General features: G+C 40.5%; 2 protein-coding genes across 3 annotated transcripts in view; one reads left to right on the top strand and one right to left on the bottom strand.

Moving 5' to 3' along the window:
* The window catches only part of LOC108045211 (integrin alpha-PS1), a 56,783-nt gene extending 40,293 nt beyond the window's left edge, over window positions 1-16,490 (top strand). The window contains exons 2-9 of one of the 2 annotated variants that reach the window (XM_017124438.2): window positions 4,478-4,605; window positions 5,796-5,822; window positions 9,928-10,040; window positions 10,153-10,286; window positions 12,032-13,425; window positions 13,610-13,749; window positions 13,807-14,892; window positions 14,957-16,490. In XM_017124438.2, coding sequence (XP_016979927.1) covers window positions 4,478-4,605; window positions 5,796-5,822; window positions 9,928-10,040; window positions 10,153-10,286; window positions 12,032-13,425; window positions 13,610-13,749; window positions 13,807-14,892; window positions 14,957-15,202 — 3,268 coding nt within the window. In that variant the 3' untranslated portion in view covers window positions 15,203-16,490. The remainder of the gene's footprint in view (window positions 1-4,477; window positions 4,606-5,795; window positions 5,823-9,927; window positions 10,041-10,152; window positions 10,287-12,031; window positions 13,426-13,609; window positions 13,750-13,806; window positions 14,893-14,956) is intronic. The other variant, XM_017124439.2, reaches the window with a different exon arrangement.
* Window positions 16,491-17,017: 527 nt separating this feature from the next.
* Window positions 17,018-18,886, bottom strand: LOC108045298 (proteasome activator complex subunit 3). The gene is made up of 3 exons (XM_017124582.2): window positions 18,771-18,886; window positions 18,189-18,702; window positions 17,018-17,895 (listed from the first exon to the last, which is right to left on the bottom strand). Exons 2-3 carry the CDS (start codon window positions 18,568-18,570, stop codon window positions 17,528-17,530), a joined length of 750 nt encoding a protein of 249 aa, XP_016980071.1. The 5' UTR covers window positions 18,571-18,702; window positions 18,771-18,886; the 3' UTR covers window positions 17,018-17,527.
* Between the last annotated feature and the right edge of the window lie 888 nt (window positions 18,887-19,774).

The following is a 19,774-nucleotide window of genomic DNA, read 5'->3' as shown; positions in this document are numbered from 1 at the left end:
GTTTTTTCAGTTTAAAAATATAGTTTTATATATTTTAATTGAGCATTTGGTTTTATACTATAAAGTAATGAGCATTATAAATGGAGTATCACAAGAAATTCTTCTAATATTGCAGAAAATATCTTCGTTTGATAAACGTAAAGAAAGCTAACTTATTCATAAGGAAGCGATTCTAAAAGTCAGCACAGAGATTTGTCTCTACGAAAGCCTAATTATTTTTTGAATTACAAAAATAACCATTCGATCTTGAATAAAAAATGGCTTATCTAACCCCTCATCTTCGCTTTCTTCATTTGTAAAGAATAATTGAGTTTTTCTATTAGAGCCAAGACATCAAGCGATGCCCCTTCTAAGGCCTTTCTTCGTTTTTTATTCAATCAAACAATCAAATTCTTACAAGAGACTCTCCAGCTGCGGGTGGTGGTTGGGGGTGCATATATAGATGGATGGATTCAATGGATAGTGGAGGGGTTGACTTGAGTAGAGCCACTTGAAAGGGTTTTCGAGACCCCGGCAATTGAGGCGACACGCGCGACGCCTTAAAGCGGCAATTAATGCTCAAATTTAATTAAATGCATTCTAAGCAGTCGTCGCCAGTGCACTGCATCCCCACCTCCCCCCACCCCCCGCGTACCCTATACTCTCCAGATCCAGATCCAGATCCACCACCAAAAGCTAAAGCTAGAAGTTCAGCGTCATCGGATTTTAATTGCACGCAAGCTAGCAAGTAGATCACTCTATACACTGAAAATAAATACAAAGCCTAGGGTTTTTCAAAACAAAGAAGAGGTTTTGAATGACAATGATGTATATCTTAAATATAAACATTGGAATGATGATTAAATAGTAATTGATTTTGTAATAATTTTGCTGTACTGACTAACATTTATAAATGTGATCTTAAAATCAAAAATAGAGTCAATATAATATAATCATGAAGTGATTATTTCCAATTAGGGACTATAATTTTAAAATACATTTTTGTTAATATATGATTGTAATTGTTGCTTCTATATATTTCTCTAATTTTAAATAACAATTATTGGAGATGCTGTATTTTTGAGCAGTGAAAATGCAGTGGCCTAATCTAAAAGAAAAGTTAATGTGTAGTGTCTTAGTGTTTTTTTCTTACAGTATTCTCATTTGTTCGATTCCACGATAATTGAGGGGATCAATCCCATCCTAAGCCCCTTCGCACCCCACTTTCCTCGACTTCCCCGCTAATTGATAAGCTAAGTGGCAAGTGCCATAAAAACGAACTCGCTCCAGAATCCAAGCAGCCCGAAAAGAATCAAATAGCTCCGTTTTCCAAGTCCACCGCCCACTTCACTTTGCCTTCTCAACGAAATCAAAATTCCGGCTAGATCATTAAGGCTGTTTTATGGACTCGGGCAATGTCAAAAGATTTACAACCAGCGGCGTTTGGTGACCAGATTTATGTGACTCGTGTTTTATTTTCCTTACCAGGTTTCCATCACCTCGTGGAAAATGCAGGCACCTGCTAAATGAGCAGCATCAAACAAACAACAACAAAAAACGTGGAAAAAAGAGACATTGGACTTCGGGTCAAAAGCAAAGCCGGCCATAAAACCAACGAAAATGAGGAAGGGTCAGGTCAGGTCGGTGGGTCGGGATCTTAAGTCTTCTTTTTTTGGGTCTGTTGCAATCCGAGTGTCAGCGTTAATGACCACAAGACAAACACGTGAGAAATATGGGAAGCGGAGGAGAGAGATCAGGTCTTAACCTGCCCCGAAACTCCGACTCGCTCTTGATCTAGTTTTCGTGCCTCATTTTGTGGCCTTGTTTTGGGAGTGAAGTTCACGGCGAACAGGTTCTTCGTTTTTCTAAATAAAACTAAGTTTGGAATGTCTGAAGATGGTTACATCATTAAAATTGAGAAAAGGTCTCCCAAAGATATTTTTAACATATAAAAAGTATTATTTGAATTATTGGGTTCTGAAATATACACATTTAAAAAATGTATTAAAGACATTTTTTGAAATATATAGCCCGAATGATTTTAATATCTTACCATTTATATTCACTTTACCACTAAACCATCTGAATGCTCTTTAGATAAAGTTTTTAATTAAAGCTGCAAATCTAGCTTTCACTTGTATTAATCTCAGTTATGACTGGGACTGTATGATATTAAAAATTCATGTAATAAATAGTGCTTAATAGTTCTAACTCTGCATTGATGTTCTATAAAGGTATCTTTTCATCTTCCTCTGAGAGTGTTTTTATGAAAGTTCTATTAATCCATTTTATCTGTTTAACTGCGATTTCTATCCCACTGATTGCTCGTGAGTTTTATTGAATGTTTGTGGTTTTAGTACCGCCAAACCGGCAAATGTGTCAATTGTGAGGCGACAAAAGCGATAACTCGGAGCACGCCCATGAGCTGCGGCTCCTTCTTCTGTTTTTTTTTTTTTTTTGCACCACCTACACCACCCGCACCCATCTCCACCCCCCGCCCCCCCAACGCCCCTCACCCACACCCTCATCGGCAATTTGGCCACCAGTTTTGCCTTTGGGCACTAAAAGATTTCTTTTATTTTCGATTTTTCTTCGGTTTTTCTGTTGATGTTGCTGCTGTGACGGTTGATTGCTGAGCTTTGATGCACAGAAAAAAAAGCAAATATTATTTATTCCACCTACACTTCACAATTATAATAGTACTACAATAATTTTTAAATTTTGTATTTCATTTCAAATTCTTTGAAAACATGCTTTAGAATGTTTCATATATATAAAATCAAATTGCTGATCCTTACCATTTCAGTGTTTTTCTCTGTGTATTAATCTTTAATGGTGTGTGTGTGTGGTGTGTAGGTGCCACTTAATGGCCGCCATAAACCCACTCCTCGCCTTCGTGTTTTGTAGTTGTCGTACATGCAATTTCAGTTGTTGTTGTCGCAGAAGTTGCCGTTGTTGCTGCAGCAGTTGTTGCATGTTGCTGTTGTTGCTGTGGGTTATGGCTGAGCTTACGGCTGCAGGATAATGAACATTCATGTTAAACACGTTAAGCGAGCGAACGTGGGTGTATTTTTTTTTTGTTTTTTATTGTTTTCTTTTTTTTTTGCAATTTAGCCTCCCCCTTTTGTGGCGGCCCTACTTTGTTGCCATTTAGCGTGTTTCTTGGCCATGTTTCCACTGCCTTTTGGCGACTTTTCGCGCTGGAGAAATGTCTTTCTTCTCGTGGATTTCATGCATCGGCAATTAGACTTACTTCGGCATTTCTCTAGCATATCTTATACATCTTTGACTGCCCTTATTTTGTTATTTACCATGCGAAATAGCTTTAGTTTTGTTTTTTCCTTTATACACTTTTATTACTCATTTTCTTTTTGCTTAATTTATTTTGCATAAAATTGTATCTGTACTTAAATTTGAATATCTTTTTTGCATTTATTTACTGATTGCGTAAATAACTGGCATAAATTCTACCAAAACAATAAAATGAGGGATAAGTAAATATTTATGTTGTACTCCGTCTTCAGTAATTGCTGATGCTTCTGGGGTTTTTCTTACATACGCCTCTTTGAAAAATATTCCCAGCTTGCAACTTTAAAGCCCCTTAAACTTTAAATTATTTCCCGCATTTTACGATTATATTTCGACATGTCCTGCTGGGCTTTTGGCTACTCCTTGGTAACTTGACTGCTCATTAGCGGAATCTTTCGTGCAGACGCACCCAGATCCCCCGCCAATCTGAGCACGTTTATCGCCTGGAGTAATTACTTTTCGGCAGGGCCAAGCCCCGAATAAAATGCAAAGAGCCAACCGAAGTGCATTGAACCAAGTCGCAATTGTCGCGGAGTCTGAGTTGAACCCACCTACAAATCGATTACGAGTTGGAGCCAAAGTGGCGACCCGCAATTAGCCAATAGCCATGGCTACCACCATACTATAACCCAGTATAACTGACCGCAGATCGCTTGTCTTGCGGGTTTTTGTGGTTGGCTCAGATTACCAACATGTTAAGTTAAATATATGCACAGAAAAAATATTACGTGTTTTTTTTTTCGTTTAAATTCTGTAATTTCCAACTTGGGCGGAAATCAAAAATATCATGCTAGTGTCAAAGTCTACAAATGGTTGCTCAAGCGGAATATCTAAGTACTTATAATCAAAAATATCATTCAGGTGTAAAAGTTCACAAAACTCTGGCATTGATAGAAGCTTGAATAGATTGTGGTTGAATGATTATGAAGTTCGAAGGAATAATACGTACTTATAACTTATTAGCCGTATATATTATAAAAAGAGCAGTTGTTACAAATTAACGAGAAAAAATTGTGTATATATCGAATCTTAAAAAATACAACTTACTAATATATATTATATTAATTAAATGAAAATGATATTATGTGTTAATTTTTAAGTTTAATGATCAAATATATACCATACTATTTACATTTTATTTATTTATTTTGTGTTATAACAAATTGGTTTTTTCCCATTATTTTTGCAGTGTATTAGTGGGAGCCCCACTGGATCAAAATCGACAACCGAACACTTCACATTCTGGCGCCCTTTGGCGGTGTCCGATGACACAAAGTTTCGATGACTGCGAACAAGTGATTACCGATGGCAGGCGATGTAAGTGAATCATATTTGAGATGTGTGTAAAATAACTAGGATCTGCAGTCATAAATATATATTCAAATATTAAGTTCTTAGGTTCTTATTTTTAATTAGAGTCAAAAAAAAAGAATACAGCGTACGTATATAATCTCAAGTTAGTCAATAACTTATAACCAAGCTTCAGTATCTGTACCCTGTTTTTATTTTCTATTTTAAGTCTGTATCTACATGTTTCCATTGGTGAAGGTTGATTGGTTTGTGCCAGTCCTAGTTATACATAAATATACCGACCTAGTTATAGTCGTAGATTGTCCGGTCTCGTGGTAACCCCGCTAATCCTGAATCCCGCTCCCAACTGCCAACTGCCAAGTGACTAACCGGAGTGCCAAGGTTCAAGGGTCAACCGGGCCAAGCCAATCTTCATTCCAGCTAACCGATTCGCATTTTCAGTTTACCCCAATATCTTATTTTGGATCCTGACTTAGTCTGCGAATTGTACATAAACGATTGCCAAATGCTGTACAGAGATCTGTGACTAAACATGTCTAACATTTAAACAACTACTTTGTTTTTAATTTAAGTAGGAGAGAATGCTTTGATCGATGTCTAAACGATATTGCAAGCGAATAAATCGATAAATAATTGGAATCTAAAATTTTTGATTGAATCAATCAGGCTACAAAATTTCGTGTGTGCTTAATTTCCCATTTTTTTTAATGGGTTTTGCCATCGATTAATTGCTTAATCGTTTTATTGATCACTTGTTGAATCGTACGATTAACTTAGCAAGCGATCAGTCCTTAGATCGTACGTTCACTCGATGAGCACTTATTATAATTATACTCGTATTATCCTATAGTACCTACTGTATAGATATCCATTTTTTGTCCTAGCATCTTAGTAAATATATAAAAACACAAATACCGATATCGAAAACTACATTAAATTTAATTTTTAATTATTTTGATCTTTCTTTCTCTTTTTTCTTTCTTATGTTTTTATTTTTCGTTCTCTTCCCCCTTACCTATATTTTGGTTACGCCAAAATTGAAATCCGTATTCGGTGCGCATAACTGGGAAATTCATTTGTGTTTCTGCCTCAAACTCAACCTGAAATCCTAACCCTTCCAACTCCAACTGTCCAAAAATACTGACAAATCTTTTCGATACTTCCTATTCGATAAATCGAACGAACGAATCCCTTAGCGAACGGAGCATATGAGATTAATAAGAGTAAGTGGTTTTGGGTGCTTTAATTGTTGTATTGCCCACCAAAAACCGATCCCAATTACCCGATTCCCTACCAAGGATCGCGCATCTCATCGCAACCGCTAACACCCATTCAGTATTTGATCGATATTTATATATATAACCAGTAATCAGTATCCATACCTTTGGTTTGCGCATTGATTCGTTCACTTACGGTTTGATTTTTCGTTGAATTAACCCAGGCATTAACCATACTTTCGATTCAGTGCACCCATCTTTCCCTTTTTCCCAAAAAGTAAATAAATCGCTTGTACATATATCTTCTGCAAATCTATGAAAATCTCCGATCACCGAATGAAAATGTACAGTCACGCACGCATGCCTATGGCCGCCATCTTGCTTTCCTCTCTCCCTTTCACTCCTACTCTTACTTTTATCGTTACTTTTACTGACCTGCCACGCATGCTCGCACTAATTGCAATCAGATATAATATTATATATAAAATTACACATCTGGCTGTACAAATACCCATTTAAATATGGCAATGCTTAACTATTATATTAAGTTATCATTTTATGTTATTAACATTTTGTGATTCAATCCAAAAGGCACACATTTGTCTATTAAATAGGGCTAATTATCGGCACCTATCGGCAATCTATTATTATATGTAAGAGGGTATAATAAACAAACTTTTAAAGAAGTTTAGTGAATATAAACTTTTGAAATGTAGATTAAATAATCACCTAATCGGTGAAGTAATCATTATCACTCTTATCAAGTACCCAGGTGTTATTTAACTGAACTCGCAGTTGATAAATGGAATGTGATAATCAAACGGATGCTATAACTTTTATTATTCGACCAATAACCATTAATAAATATATGGAAACCGAAGAAGCTTTTGGTATTCACAAAACTTTAAGAGTAAAATTGACACAGCTATTTTTTGTAATCTCCATTTCTAAATAAATTAAAATAAAATGGCCAAATTAGCCAGCTAAGCTTGCGATAGTATTACTGAACTTTTCTTAAGTATCTTTACACGCTTCAATTGCAGCCACAACTTCATTATCGACGTCACATGTTAACCATTTCCTTTAGCGTGCCCCAACTGATTCTCGGAATTTTCACTCAAAACCAGGGGAATGACATGGTGATGGGGCCACTCGAAAAATCCCAAAGCCCCATAAATGTGGTTTCACATTTTCGGCGGCTTCAATTGGCGACTCATTTAGCACTAATTATATAGCCCTGGCAGCTGCTATAGCCATCACTTTACACCCTCGTCGAGGGTGTCATGAGTTTTTCCAGAAATTAGCAATACATATTGACATAATAAATGAAATATGTATTTAACGTATTATGCAAATAATGCAATATCGAAACTTAAACAGCTGCAATTTTTGACTTTACATTTAATGCTTTCTGAATTCCATCTCAATTAAACTTACTTAAAATTTAACCTATTTTGATATGCTATTATTTTAAAGTGTTCAGATTAAAATAAATATTCTAAGTTAGTCTAGTAAATTACCAAGTGATCGTAGTAAAGACAGAGTGGTAATTGGAACGATCGCATAAAGGGATCATAATTTCAGTGATTTTAAAGAAAGAATCAATCAATGCTCAACAAATCATTCTATATCGAATATATAGCGAATGATTTATGCCTACCTTTTGATGTGACAACACTTTTAGGATGGGTATCCCGGCTTCGGTTTCTCTCCTGTTTCCACTCCGTATGTTAATCCATTTGTGCTTTTGCCCTGCTGGGTGTTTATGAACCCCTTCGTCACCCCAAGTGTTAACTTGCATCTGGGTCGTCTGCATTTTTTTTGAACGACACTGTGACCGGGTTTCTTCTGCCGCTTCTTCTTCTTCCTCCAGTTCTTCTTCTTCGCTCTTTGACAATCAGAGCGTGGCAGTTTCAAGAAGAAACAGCTAAAAAAAAATCACTAAAAAAAAAAAAACTACAAAAGCCGAAGAAGTGGGTTTTTGCCAACGGCGCCGCCCAAGAACGTGACAAATTTCTCAAACTATGAGCGCAGTAAAAAATACCAAAACGAAATCCAGAACAATGGCTACACTGATATCCAAAGGTGTAAACTTATTGGGTGCATTATCTTCCCACTTAAAACTTAAAAATAAACTAAGCCCTCTCTGGAAATCAAAATTTCTTTAATTTATAATTCAAGAATATTCAGGCTTGTTGTTTAAATGTATAATATTGAAAACTAATGACAATGTTTAATGTTTTTTTTTTGCTGTGTACGAATGAAAGGCAAAACAAATGTTGGGGCATAAAAATAACTGCAAATTGTAAAAAACACAGCGCATATGCGAATTCTCGGACGAAAATATCTCGGAATTTAGGCGGGTGAAAAAGGGGAGGAAAAACGGGGGGTTTTGGGTGAGGTTTTCTTTGCATTACTGCACATTACACAGTACCCCTTTTTCTTTTCATTACCTTCAGAGATTCTTTTTCACTCTATCCAATGTCAAAAGCACAGAAAAAAGGGGAAATTGCGATGAAGAAATTTGAAAAGGGGGAGTGGCAGTACGCGGTTCTGCCAGCTGCGCGACTTTCACTGCGCAGGCGCAACTGCCATACGCGTTTTATAACGCGTGAAACCCGTCAAGAACGACCCACGCCCCACGAAAACCGAAAAGAAAACTTTACAGCGAAAGAAATCACTTTAAAAGTCCATAATACCAAGGTTTATCTTATGAAAAAAGGGTTACTCTGCAAAGTCCCAGATATATCTCGAATTTATTTTTTAACAAAAACTATGTTTTTTACTTAGATAGCATTTCTATGGCAATAACCAAAATTGACTTTTCTTATTGAGTAGTAGAAATTAGTTTAAAAATTATGTTTTTTTATGGGATTAAAGCATAGACTCTAAGATTTCCAAAAAATATAGTTGAAACAGAGTGAAATGGGAAATTGTTTTTGATCGATCTTTAAATCTGGTAATGTTTTTTCTGTGCACTGCAACTAAACTCTCTTCTCTCCCTCTCTCGATCACCCCTCCCTCTGGCTCTTGCAAGTGTCATAATCATTTATCATATTTCAACACTTTGATGCTTTAAAATGCATTCTAAATCAATTTCGTTCGGCTCTCTCTCTTTTGCGGCTGCGCTTTCCATTTTTGTTTTCCCGCTCTTTTGCTTCGTTTCACGCTTCGTTTAATCAACAAGTTTTTGTTTCCCACTCCCTCCTCCTCTACTCCCCACTCTTTTCCTCTTTGTACAACTTACCGCCAACATAAAAAAAACAATCAAGAAAACTTGTTGCCCGAAAATCAGCTGTAAATAATTAAATTGTTCGGAGTTCGAAGTCGGTTGGAATTTGCATTTTACTGCATTTGTTTCCATTTCGATTTCCAGTTGAAGTTAAAGATTTTGGGTAGTCCTGTATACCCTATAGCTGTAATTTTGAATATAGGTGTACTTTTAAAACTTAAAGTGATCATCATTGCAAATATCACATTTACCAACAAATTCTACAAAGCTTAAAATATATATGACCTACAGCTCATTACAAAATTTAAATATTTGTAAAATACCAATTTGAACTAAGTCAAAAATCATAAACATTTCATTGGATATATTTTTATTCGACTTATAAGATTTTCAGTTGCATTGAAATGTTTATTACCATTTTCCACGTTGCGTATGAGTAATAAACTGTACATCCATCTTTAGGGAATAGCATTTAATGTAAAAGCAAGAGACACCTTTTAAAATGAAAATCTTTGACCAAAACAAAGTCCACTGTATTGTACGTATGTAAATTTTGTGAATGATTATTGTTGTTTTTACCACATACATGCATACATTTATATATGTATATACTGTTGTTAATGCATACTACTCTTAGTTTTTTAAAGTTATTAATTATTATTACCGTTATTGTTGTTGTTGATGTTATATTATTATTGTTGTTGTTGCTGACATGCACACACACACACACACATTTGTACACAAACGCACAGAAAGACACAATCACATACACTATCACACGTTGCATCTCTTTTTTGGCAATTGTTTAACACTCTGCACTTTCTTTCTTTCTCCCGCGATCTCCACATTCGCTCTCCGAATTCTCCGTTCTTCGCTCAGCTTTCGACAGCGAAATCCTCTCACCTCCCGGCAATGACGAAATCAAGGAGGACCAGTGGATGGGCGTAACGGTGCGTTCGAATCCCCTACAGGCCAACGGATCCGGCGGAAAGGTGAGTTAGGTCATATCCGCAAGCCCCAAGATAAATTCAATCCTTTATAATGTTTTGTAGACTTACACAGATAAAACGTTTTAATTAATATTACTCTATAATTGCATTGTAGGTAATCGTCTGCGCCCATCGCTATATGTACATCGTTCGAGAGAACCGTTATGGCCAGGGTCTGTGTTATCTACTTACGAACGATCTGCAGTTTGAAGAGGTGCACGAACCATGCAAAGGACGACCTGTGCAAAGGTGAGTACTCTGAGATAGACTTACTGTTAGTTAGATCACAGATATTTATCAACGTATTTAATGAAATTTTATTTCTTCTGAAAAAACACTTTAAAATAATAATATCGTTAAGGGCATGCATCATTTTCCCTTCAAAGCTATTTATATTATTGAGAAAATTCCATGTTTACCCAAGAACTCAAAACACTTTATAAGAAACCACAATTAGTCAGAGCATGAATCAGTAGCACTATTTGAAGAGTATAATTCATTCCAAACAGACACTTCATAAATTTCTGGATACGGAATCAATTTAAAAAACGGAAAAACTATGAATATCTTAATTATTGGTCATAATTTGAATAACGTCTGGAGAATTTTTTGTTTTCATTTCTGCCTAAAAGATCACCCTATAATAATTAATAAATTCCTTTATTTACGTTTGGAAAAGTGATGGTGTGAGATATGATATACATGTGATTATTAAAGATATCTCTAACAACGAATTAACTTAATTTATTACTAAGAAAAAACCTACATATGTAGGTTTTCTTTATATTATATTCTATAATCTATAATTCTTGTGTGGTGAATTTCTTGCCGGTTGCCCTAGGTCATTGCTATCGCTTTCTACATTGATCGGGTATTCTATTGTGGGTTGAGGCAATCATAACACCCCATCCCCTTCTCTTTCCAGTTGACATGGGTCAGTTGTGTGTTTGTTCTTTATTCCTGGCAGGGAAGCGAAAGGGAAATAAAAAGAAAAGTGTCAAGGTGAATTATCTGCGGCGGTGAATAATGCGGGGGTGTTTCGCCCAATTAGCATGCAGCGTGTGTGGCAATAGGTGGGGGGTTTCAGGGGTTACGAGTTGGGGCAGGGTCACTTCGAGTGTGACACCGATGACGTCGTTGCAGGCTAAAAACGCACACTCATAAAGGTGAAATTTAATTTATTTAAATGACAGCGTGGGGGGGGGATAATATTCCGCACCCACATGATGACCAAAATCAAGGAGCGGTTGGCAACGGGAGGTTCAAAGGTGGCCTGTCATCATTCTGAATATGCAATTTTTCATCGAGCTGAAACTCGCGTGCCCAAACTCGATTCGGGAATAGGCAGGGGGTAAAAAAAAAGAGGACACAAATAGGTGGAAAACAGGAGGTCAACGGGCAAATGTTGACCCTGGTCATCCATTAATGTCCAACGCATAACTCCATTCGGGAATAGACAAATGACGGGGAAATAAAGATACGGGTGCCCATAGAGTCCTTTCATTGACCATGGTCATCTATTAATGTCCCGATTCGGGAATAGGATAATCCATGGGGGGTTATTTAAAGAGGGCCAAGACATCATGTCTCTGGACTCTTTTGCTAAGCAAAACAAACTATAATAAATCAGGAACTAACCGAAGTTGAAGTGGTCATTGCTTTTGTTTTTATCGCCAATTAACTTGCACTATAAAGTTAAATATAAACAAGAAAGAAAACAAACTTTGGCACGCCGAAGTTAATATATCCTTGCAGCTCTTACAAAAAGGGAAATAACAAACATGAAATGGGTCAAAAAATTAAGTAACGTTAAAATTAAAAATTTGAATGTAGATTTCTAGTAAATTAAAACTAATTAATACCATAAAGGAAAGCTAATGCTTTGGAATAAGGATTGGATATGGGGAAGGATGCTTGGAGAAGTGAATAGTCATAATGAAACTGACCAATAAGAAACCTTTAATTACCTTAATCTTCTTTATTCCAACCCGCAGGCAACACGAGGACTACGGACTGTGCCAGGCGGGAACGTCGGCCGCTCTCCTGGACGATGACACCATGGTGTTGGGCTCCCCCGGACCGTACACGTGGCGCGGATCCATCTGGGTGACCCAGGTGGGCGGGGAGTACCTGCAGCGGGACAAGACGACCTACTACAGTGATCACTCGGATAACAGCTCGCCGGTGGACAAGTACAGCTACCTGGGCATGTCGGTGACCGGTGGCCGGTTCTTCGGACATATGTCATATGCGGCCGGAGCTCCACGTTCCGAGGGCCATGGTCAGGTGGTGATCTTCGACAAGTCCACCGAGAATCCGATCCCGGTGCACTCCATCCTGGACGGTGAGCAGTTCGGATCGAGTTTTGGCTACGAACTGGCCACCGCCGATGTGAATGGCGATCACCGACCGGACTTGATAGTGGCAGCTCCACTGTACTTCACCAAAACAGAGGGTGGAGCCGTGTACGTTTACCAGAATGACAAGGACACGTTGCCCTCGAAATACACACTGAAGTTGACGGGAGCTCTGGAGAGTCGTTTCGGCCTGGCCCTGGCCAATATCGGGGACCTCAACAAGGATAACTGCGACGATCTGGCGGTGGGAGCTCCTTACGAAGGTAACGGTGTGGTCTACATCTACTTGGGCTCGAGGCAGGGACTGAACGCCAAGCCGGCCCAGAAGATACAGGCCTCCGAATTGGGTGGCACCATACCCACTGGCCAGCCCATTCGCACCTTCGGCATATCGATATCGGGCAACACGGATTTGGACGATAACTCCTACCCGGATGTGGTAATTGGGGCATTCAACTCCTCGGCCGCGGTTATCCTGCTGGCCAGGCCCATCATCAGCATCCAGACGAAGGTGCTGCGCAAGGAACTGCACAACATGGACCCCAACCAGCCGGGCTGCCTGGCAGACCCCAGCAGTAATCTCACCTGCTTCACCTTCCAAGCCTGCTGCAGCATCGATCCGTTCGACGAGAAGAGCAAGGAGCTCCGGCTGGCCTATAACGTCGAGGCGGAGACCTTCGACCATCTGAAGAAGTTCTCCCGGGTCTTCTTCGATCGGGACAACAAGCGGAGCAATGTGCTCAGTCGGGTGGTGACGGTGCGAACGGACGGAAAGATGGCCTGCCAGTCGGTTACGGGTTACATCAAGGCCAATACCCGGGACATCCAGACTCCGGTGCGTTTCCGATTGAAGTACTCGCTGCAGGAGCCGCCACTGGCTGCGTCCGCTTTGACAAGCCTCAATCCGATATTGGACCAGACCCAGGCGCACATCGACTTCGAGGGCACCTTCCAAAAGGACTGCGGCGATGACGATCTCTGCGAGAGCAACCTGGTCATCCGGGCGGAGCCGAACATTACACAGTCATCAGGTGAGTAGGGTGAATCCCTGATTATATAGCTATCAATCTAGTCATGAGAGAAAGAATGCTTAACTTCAATTTAAGACAGTTACCCCAAGACTTAAAGGTTCCTTGTTGCCTTTGTATATTAGTTAAAATGTATAAATGAGCTTATGGAATATTAAAGTATTAACCTGTTTTATCCTTTTTTTAGGCAACGATTACACCCTGATCCTGGACGAATCGGAACTGGAGGTTCGGATCGATGTGAGCAATCTGGCGGATTCCGCTTACGAGGCTCAACTGTTCGTCGCCCATCAGGCAGGAGTTTCCTATGTGGCCACCAAGAAGCCGGTAAGTCCCTGCCAGAAATGAACACCACTCCATCTCTAACTTATTGTGCTTCCACAGACGAATGCCACCTGCAACAGCTACAATACCACATTGGTGGCATGCAGTCTGGGTAATCCCATGCTGCGCGACACCACCACATTCGTGACCATACGCTTCCAGCCCAAAGGATTGGAGCCGAGTGAGAAGTCCATGCTGTTCCACATCTTTGCGAATACCACCTCCAAGTTGGTGGGTCGCGAGCGTCCCGAGCGGGATCTTCTGGTGAATGTGGTGCGTCGGGCGAAGCTCCATTTCCGCGGATGGGCCATTCCCGAGCAGAGTTTCTACAGTGGATCGAGTGCGACGACGGGTGTGGCCACCACCGGCACCACTGGCATCTCGGATGCTGAGCTACACGGACCGATGGGCATGGACGATGTGGGCTCGCAGGTTCATCACAGCTTCACCATCTTCAACGAGGGACCCTCGACGGCGCCCAAGGTGCAGATGGTCATCTACTGGCCGTACTCACTGTACAGTGATCCCCAGAGCGGTCGAGGTGTCCAGTACCTGCTCTATCTGGAGCAAATACCCACGGTGGAGGCCAGCCAGGGCGAATGCCATGTGGCGCCCGAGTATGTCAACCCGCTGAAGTTGGCCGGCGGCTCCAGGGATAGCACCGGTTACTTGAGGGCTCCCGCTCAGTTGAGAATGTTCCCCTCGCAGTCGCGTCATCCGTACAACAAGAGTGTGGTCCACTCGCAGAGGAGCTACTATTCCAGCAGCGAGCGGGAGGATGGCGTGGATAGCTCGCAAGTCAGCTCCCACAATCGAGTACGTCGCAGTTTTCTGGACCGCGTCACCCGGCTGGAGCGATTAATGTACGATCCGGAGGGTGACAGTGCGGCAGGGGCCAATGGCAAGAAGCAGGACATCGTGGAGCTGGACTGCACCAAGGACACGACGAACTGCGTGCGCATCCAGTGCGATATCTTCAATATGCCAGCCTCATCCGAGGCCCAAGTGGTGGTCAAGGCCCGCCTGTGGAACTCCACGCTGGTCAGCGAATATCCCAGGGTGGAACGGGTCAGGATCTTCTCCAAGGCCTCGGCCCTAATACCCGAGAACTATGGCGTCGAGGTGATGGAGCTGAACAGCATAGAGGTGAGGTTTTTGAGTTACATTTGGGATCAAGGAATGCTAGATACTAATACTATCCCATTTCCAGGTGGAGACGCGGGCCTATCCGGAACTGAGGAACCAGCAGCGCGACACTTCGATACCCTGGCTGATCATCATCCTGGGCATCGTGGGCGGACTGCTGCTCCTGGCGCTATTCACCTTCCTGCTGTGGAAGTGCGGCTTCTTCAAGCGCATCCGGCCCACCGATCCGACGCTCAGCGGCAATCTGGAGAAGATGAACGAGGAGAAGCCCTTCCTGGCGCCGGCGAAGAGCTCGCCTCGCGGTTTCTAACAAGAGGGCACCGTCGGCTGGGATCTGGTGCGCCGTCGGAGGCGTCGACGACGTCTAGCCCTGCGGCTCCCAGTTCCACCACAGCCACGGCATGGCTGGCGGAAAACTGCGAACAAGTCCAATAATAACAATGACCACCATAGAAATAACAACAACAACAACGACAGTGATGTGGACGTACTTTCGCTAACGCCGCCGCCACCGCCGCTCAGCATCCTCGGCTGGGGACACGATGGATACTACCAGGCCAGCGCCGCCTGGTGGGGCCATCACATGTGATCGGATGGGTCACAGGATGGGTCACTGGAGGCGTCACAGGAGGGATCATGTGGGTTGTGGTTCAATGTGCCATTTCGTTTACTTAATGCAGCGGGCTAAGTTCAGTTCAGTGGAAGAGACCAGATGGAGTTGGTAGCCAGGAAGTCCAGTCACTGACATCAGCCATGGAAATCGGTTAGCCAGTGAAGTCCAAAAATATACAAGAAATACTAGGGATCAAGCTAGCAGAAAAATCCAACACAGAATAATATGATTTAAGGCATAGGATTTAAATATCCCGGACTTTGAATAATTTATCTGGTTTTTAATTTTTTCAAGAGGGTCTTGTGCCTAAAAACTTTACGATGGTGCTTTTTAAAACCTGTAGGAATTTTAGACTTAAAAATTGTAGGCTTAGGTAAATATGCTACTAAAGAAAAATCAAAATAAAAAATGTACGATCAGGAAAGTTTATAAACAGTTCCAAGCTACCGATTTATTTAGCTGATGTCAGTACTGACCTATAGTCTAAGAATTAGCTAAGCGCCCAAACGTTGATAATCTGTGTAAAAATGTTCATTGTCATATATAGATTTAAGCCTAAGTTAGGCTAAGCTAAAGAGAGCGACGCGAAAATTCCGAATATAGCATACAAAAGAAAAACACTGCCTTTAACAACAAATCAAAAGTGCCTCGAAATCGAACCGTAATTCCAATACACTGGACACGTCTTAATAAAAAGAAAAACGAAAGTATTAGCACAAACTTTAGCTATAAATAATCCACGAGCCACAGAATTTAGCACACACCGGCCATGCTTATCTTTATTTGGTTTAATTTTCCATTTTTTTTCGGTCGACTAAGTTTTTAAAATTGTGAAACACACTCGAGATGTTAGTTTTTGTATGTATCCATGTGTGGTGTCGAGACTTAGTTAAATTAGTTGTAAATAAAAAATCGATAGTACTAGTGTAAATAGTAATTATGTTTCATTATCTATTTAATATACGATTACTTTTTTTTAAAGAAAGTTTGCGTTTTGAATTTATTGTTTGGCGGGCGTTTGAAGCAAACATATTTGGCGGGAGCTCGGGCCGAACATGCTTGGCGGGAGTTCGAGCCGAACATGTGTGGCGGGAGCTTGAAGCGAACATGCTAGAACTGAAGTTCTAGACCAAGGAGCTCCAGTGCTGTAAAATTCAAAAATAAATTTTAAAAAAATAAGTCCGTTTTTTATCTTTTTGAGAGGCATTTTTAATTAAATTAAATACAAAATACCATCCTCATGTTTAAAAGCATTTTGTTTATTGTTTTCAGCCATTTTGTATAAAATGATATAGCAAACAGTCTTTTTATGGTAGCTGTAGCAATTAGCTTCTTCTTATTGGAACTCCACACAAAGCCCGCTGCTGTGAGACTGCAAAACCAACATTACGCATTGCATACAATAGCTGTCATGTTTTTGGCGCGCCTTCAAATGGCGAAATGCATGACGCCATCACATACTTGTGAAATTAAATCTTAAGCCACCTTAGGTAAATAAAGAATACCAAACAGTTTAATACTCTGCCAAAAGGTCACAAGGTTCTTTTTTATTACAAACTCTCAGCTGCTTCATCGCGCCGGTCGATCCATCGCAAATGTCTTGAGTTGTTAAACCGCTTTCGTTTCATTACTTTTCTTGAATTTTTCTTGCTCTCGGCCGACAACGACAAGGCAACGTTCGATTTATTTATTTATATGCATAGCTATAGCTATTAGTGGAATCTATACAGCATCGGTTTCTTGTATTCTACGCTAAACTCGACATTAAACTCTAGACGTAGTACAAATGGATCAATAAAGGCGCTAGTTAGGCTACAGCTATTGCTTAATGCTTCTCTTATCTTCTTTTTTCTTTACTTGACTGATGTCCTTGATGTTGTTCAATCGAAATGGGGGGAGGCTGAGTTTTCGAGTAGCCACAAGAACCGCTGACCGTCCGCTCTACGGGCTGTTTATTGTTTGTTTCTTGAACAGTAAATAGGATGATGAAAAAAAAGAGAAGGGGTTGGGCTTGGGGAACGCCTAATAGAGGCTCTCGGTGTTGGAAGAGCGCGGTTTCTTCAGCTTCTCCAGGTTCTTAATCACTATGTCATGCAGCGAGGAGTAGCGATTGCGCACCTCGCAGACGACCAGCCACAAACTGAGGTACTCCTTCTCATCCAGCTCGACGACGGCGCGCCGATAGTCATCGATGTGCGGATACTTTGCCACCTTGGACACGACTTTGGCGCGCGACAGGAAATAGCGCGATATCTGGTCAAAGAAGGCGGCCGCCTCGGACTCCACTGTCTGAATCTCGGCCAACGTGTCCTCTTGGATGGAGACGCCAAAATTGTTGCCATCCTCAATCTTGGGAATCATGAACGAGATCCACATCTTGAGGAGATTAGCTGCGGAAAAGAAAATAGGGGATTAATAAGAGTTTTTAGGTGTTCATAAATCCGCATCTTACTGGGGTTAATAGGGATTTCTAGGAATTCAGTTCATGAAAAATATCAATATTAAGCGGCAATATTAAATAGAAGGGAATTGGGAGTTTTTTAAAGGTTCTAAGTGGATTAGGGTTATTAATTAGCATAATCGATATGCACATCTTAAAAACATGGATTATAAGCTAACACTGCACTGAACTAGTAGGAAATTGTAGGGTTGCCTAGGATCACTAAGCGCCCAGAGTACTTACAATCTTCCACGAGCTTCCTGATGATGGGCTTAACCACCTTGATCATCTCGCAGAGCGGCTTGTTGCAAGGCACCGTTCCTGCCGGCAATGCCAGGACCGGTTGCCCGGAGACGATCACATCCTTGCGCTGCCGCTTGGTGGGTGGATGGTCCCCGTCCTCGGACTGGCCGTCCTCGTGGTTCTTAACCAGTACAGGCGGCAGAGCCGGGATATTGAGGTCCTGGTGCACCTCCTCGAAATTGCGCTCGTTAAACATCGGCGTGGCCAAAAGCTCGTTCAGCTGGACGATCTTCTCCGGGAAGCGCTTGGTGATCAGCAGCTCCGCCTTGAGGATCAGCGTGTCTTTGTACTCCTGAACCTTTACCACCGTGTCGTTCGGCATGTTTGCTATGTAGATTTCGCGTTTCGCGTTCCGTGTCTGTGCAAACTTCTACCTGCCTGATCGCCTGATCCTGTCCTGAGTCCGGTTTTCTGGCCTTTCTTCCGTTCCTTTCCTTTCTCAACAGCGAACGCACTGAAATTGTCGTACAATTGACTCGTGTCGGCGGATGGCGAAATTAGGAGCGGGAAAACCAGACTTACCGACAAATTTTGATGCCAATGGCAAGCAACAACACACATGTGCTGCTAGAGCTGGAAAAAAATCGATGTTTAATCGATACTATCGCATGGACGCATGCCAGACCGCCGATACTGTCGTTCTGACAGTCCCCTCAAATTAATTTGATATATAAAAATATTAAAAAAATTTTCTACTATTTAGGCTAAGACTGTGTGATTACTTGAAAGGATTTAAGAAAAGTATTTTTGTTGAAAATCTATATGCCTTAAATATTCCTTCTGGCAAAAAAAAATTTGTACAAAATATACCATTTTCATATTTCGATTAAGCCATGAATATACTAATAAAAGACATTTTATTTAGGCATTCATTCAGCTTAGAAGTCAGATTGACGAAATCCGTTCTCAGCTATGATACACTTTTGGTCAGGACCTTTTCTAACCCCAGTACTCAGACAGGTGAAAAATACCAGATAATTACAAATTTTCAAGCTCCTAAAATAAACTCTTCTAAACGTTCGTCAGAACCTAGCAAAAAGATTACAAAATGTAATAATAAAAAATTTAATCTTTTGAAGTGTCTGTTACCAGAGCAGTGTTTCTTGGTTTAAAAATGAACGGAAAAACCACAAAAAAAAACAACGGAAAATCGCCTGCAAGAATTGGGTGCGACTTGAAATTGAAAATTATCACTTAATTATCATTAAGACGTATCCTTTAAGGCGCTTTCTTGTGTATATGTTTTTAAATTTTTTTTCTCTTCATGTTTATCGATCTGAGTACTATGATTTAAGGTATTTTCGAGTACTTGAACTTAAAAAAAAATGTTTCTTGTTGAAAACCCATATACCTCATATCTTTCGTCTGGCTAACAATAAAATACTACATATACCATTTTTATATTTTAAACACACCAACAAGAAACAGTGGCTTAAGGCATTCATTAATTAACCTATTACAAAAATATATATACAAATAATTTATGCACAAAATAATTTAAGAAAATAAAAGCCCCCAGAAGTGTA

Source organism: Drosophila rhopaloa, unplaced genomic scaffold (genome assembly GCF_018152115.1).
Source record: "Drosophila rhopaloa isolate 14029-0021.01 unplaced genomic scaffold, ASM1815211v1 contig_3, whole genome shotgun sequence".
NCBI classification, from domain to species: Eukaryota; Metazoa; Arthropoda; class Insecta; order Diptera; family Drosophilidae; genus Drosophila; species Drosophila rhopaloa.
Note: the sequence above shows the minus strand (reverse complement) of the source record. Positions and strands in the feature narration are given on the sequence as shown.